The sequence below is a fragment of the Malurus melanocephalus genome, unplaced genomic scaffold (genome assembly GCF_030028575.1).
Source record: "Malurus melanocephalus ecotype Western Australia unplaced genomic scaffold, MMel_1.1 scaffold_746, whole genome shotgun sequence".
NCBI classification, from domain to species: domain Eukaryota; kingdom Metazoa; phylum Chordata; class Aves; order Passeriformes; family Maluridae; genus Malurus; species Malurus melanocephalus.
The window spans coordinates 16,436-18,103 of NW_026623978.1; the positions used below are offsets into that span (position 1 = coordinate 16,436).

Here is a 1,668-nt window from a genome sequence, read left to right on the forward strand (position 1 = left end):
TTTCCCCTTCCTTTCCCTTTTCCCTTTTCCCTTTCCCCTTTCCTTTTCCCTTCCCTTCTCCTCTCTTTCCACAGCAAATTCTTCACAATCACTTTGTTCCCTTCTTAACTCTCTTATCCCGCGGTGCTGCCCCCGTCCCGGCTGTTTTTGTCCTTGGCCAGTGCCGGCTCCATCCTGGAGCTGCGTTATCGTCTCTCCTGGCCACGGGGGAGGCTCGTGGCCGCTTCTCACAGAAGCCACCGCTGTTGCCCACAAAAMCCCCCTCACCCTGGGCTTTCTTGTCTTTGCAGGGATGGCTGAGGGCAGCTGGGTGGGGGTCCTGGCGCAGGGGGGGCCGAGGGGCGCCCCTGATAGCCCCCAGGTGAGCCGTGGCCGTGGGTGTGTGCGGGGGCACTGCCAGGGGGCTGGGCTTTCACAGATGAGCTCACAGTGGTGCTTTCACCGGCTGTTAATCCCCTTAAAAAAACCCCACATGTTGGGGTTTCTCTGCATTTTGCACCCCTAGCACATTGAGGGGCCGCTGTGACCCTCTCCCTTCTTGCCCCTGCCCCAATTCCAAACCCCCTGAGCGGCTTCTGCAGGTCCTGAAAGAGGGGTCAAAGCCTCCAAGTTTCCACTGAAGAATTTAGTGTGAACTGGCAGAACCGGGCAAGGCCTAAGCTCAGCTGGGCACTGGAGAATCCCCCCTCGGGTGTGCTGGGGGGTCGTGGGATGGGGGTCCCCACACTCCTGGGTGTGCTGGGGGGTTCTGGTTCTCTAGAATATGGGGATCCCCACACTCCTGGATGTGCTGGGAGGTTCTGATGCTCCAGAAAATGGGGGTCCCTGCACCCCTGGGTGTGCTGGGAGGTTCTGATGCTCCATGGCATGGGGGGTCTTGCACCCCTGGGTGTGTGGGGGGTCGTGGGGATGGGGGTCTCTGCACCCTTGGGTGTGCTGGGGGGTCTGGTGCTCCAGAAAATGGGGGTCCCTGCACCTCCGGGTGTGCTGTGGGGTTCAGATGCTCCAGAAAATGGGGGTCCCTGCACCCCTGGGTGTGCTGGGAGGTTCTGATGCTCCAGAAAATGGGGGTCCCCACACTCCTGGGTGTGCTGGGGGGTTCTGCTGCTCCAGGAAAGGGGGGTCCCCGCAATCCTGGGTGTGCTGGGGGGTTCTGATGCTCCAGAAAATGGGGGTCCCCACACCCCTGGGTGTGCTGGGGGGTTCTGGTGCTCCAGCGGATGGGGTCTGGCACATCACCTTGCCCTGGGCAGGGGCTGAGCCGGGTCCTGGTGCTGCCCCACAGGATGTGGCTGAGCCTGGGGATGATGTGGGGGGTGAGGTTCTGGCAGCCAGCGCGAGTTCAGGCAACGTGGAGGACCTGTACAAGCTGCTGGAGAAGCTGGGCAGGTGAGCAGGGATGCGGGCAGGTGAGCAGGGATGTGGACAGGTGAGTGGGATCGGGACAGGTGGGTAGGATCCCAGAAGGTGGGTGGGATCCAGGCAGGTGAGCAGGGATCCAGGTAGGTGAGCTCAACACAAGCAGGGATCAAGACAAGTGAGCTGGGTTCAAGTAGATGAGAGGGGTGCAGGCAGGGATCCAGGCAGGTTAGTGGGGCACAGGTAGGGATCCGGGCAAGTGGGTGGGATCTGGGCAGGTGAGTGGGATCCACCACAGGTGAGTGGGAT

General features: G+C 61.5%; 1 protein-coding gene across 1 annotated transcript in view; it reads left to right on the forward strand.

Moving 5' to 3' along the window:
• The first annotated feature begins 1,168 nt into the window (after window positions 1–1,168).
• The window catches only part of LOC130584679 (death-associated protein kinase 2-like), a 4,717-nt gene continuing 4,217 nt past the window's right edge, over window positions 1,169–1,668 (forward strand). The window contains exon 1 of the mRNA XM_057384803.1: window positions 1,169–1,389. Within this exon, the coding sequence (XP_057240786.1) occupies window positions 1,169–1,389 (221 nt within the window). The remainder of the gene's footprint in view (window positions 1,390–1,668) is intronic.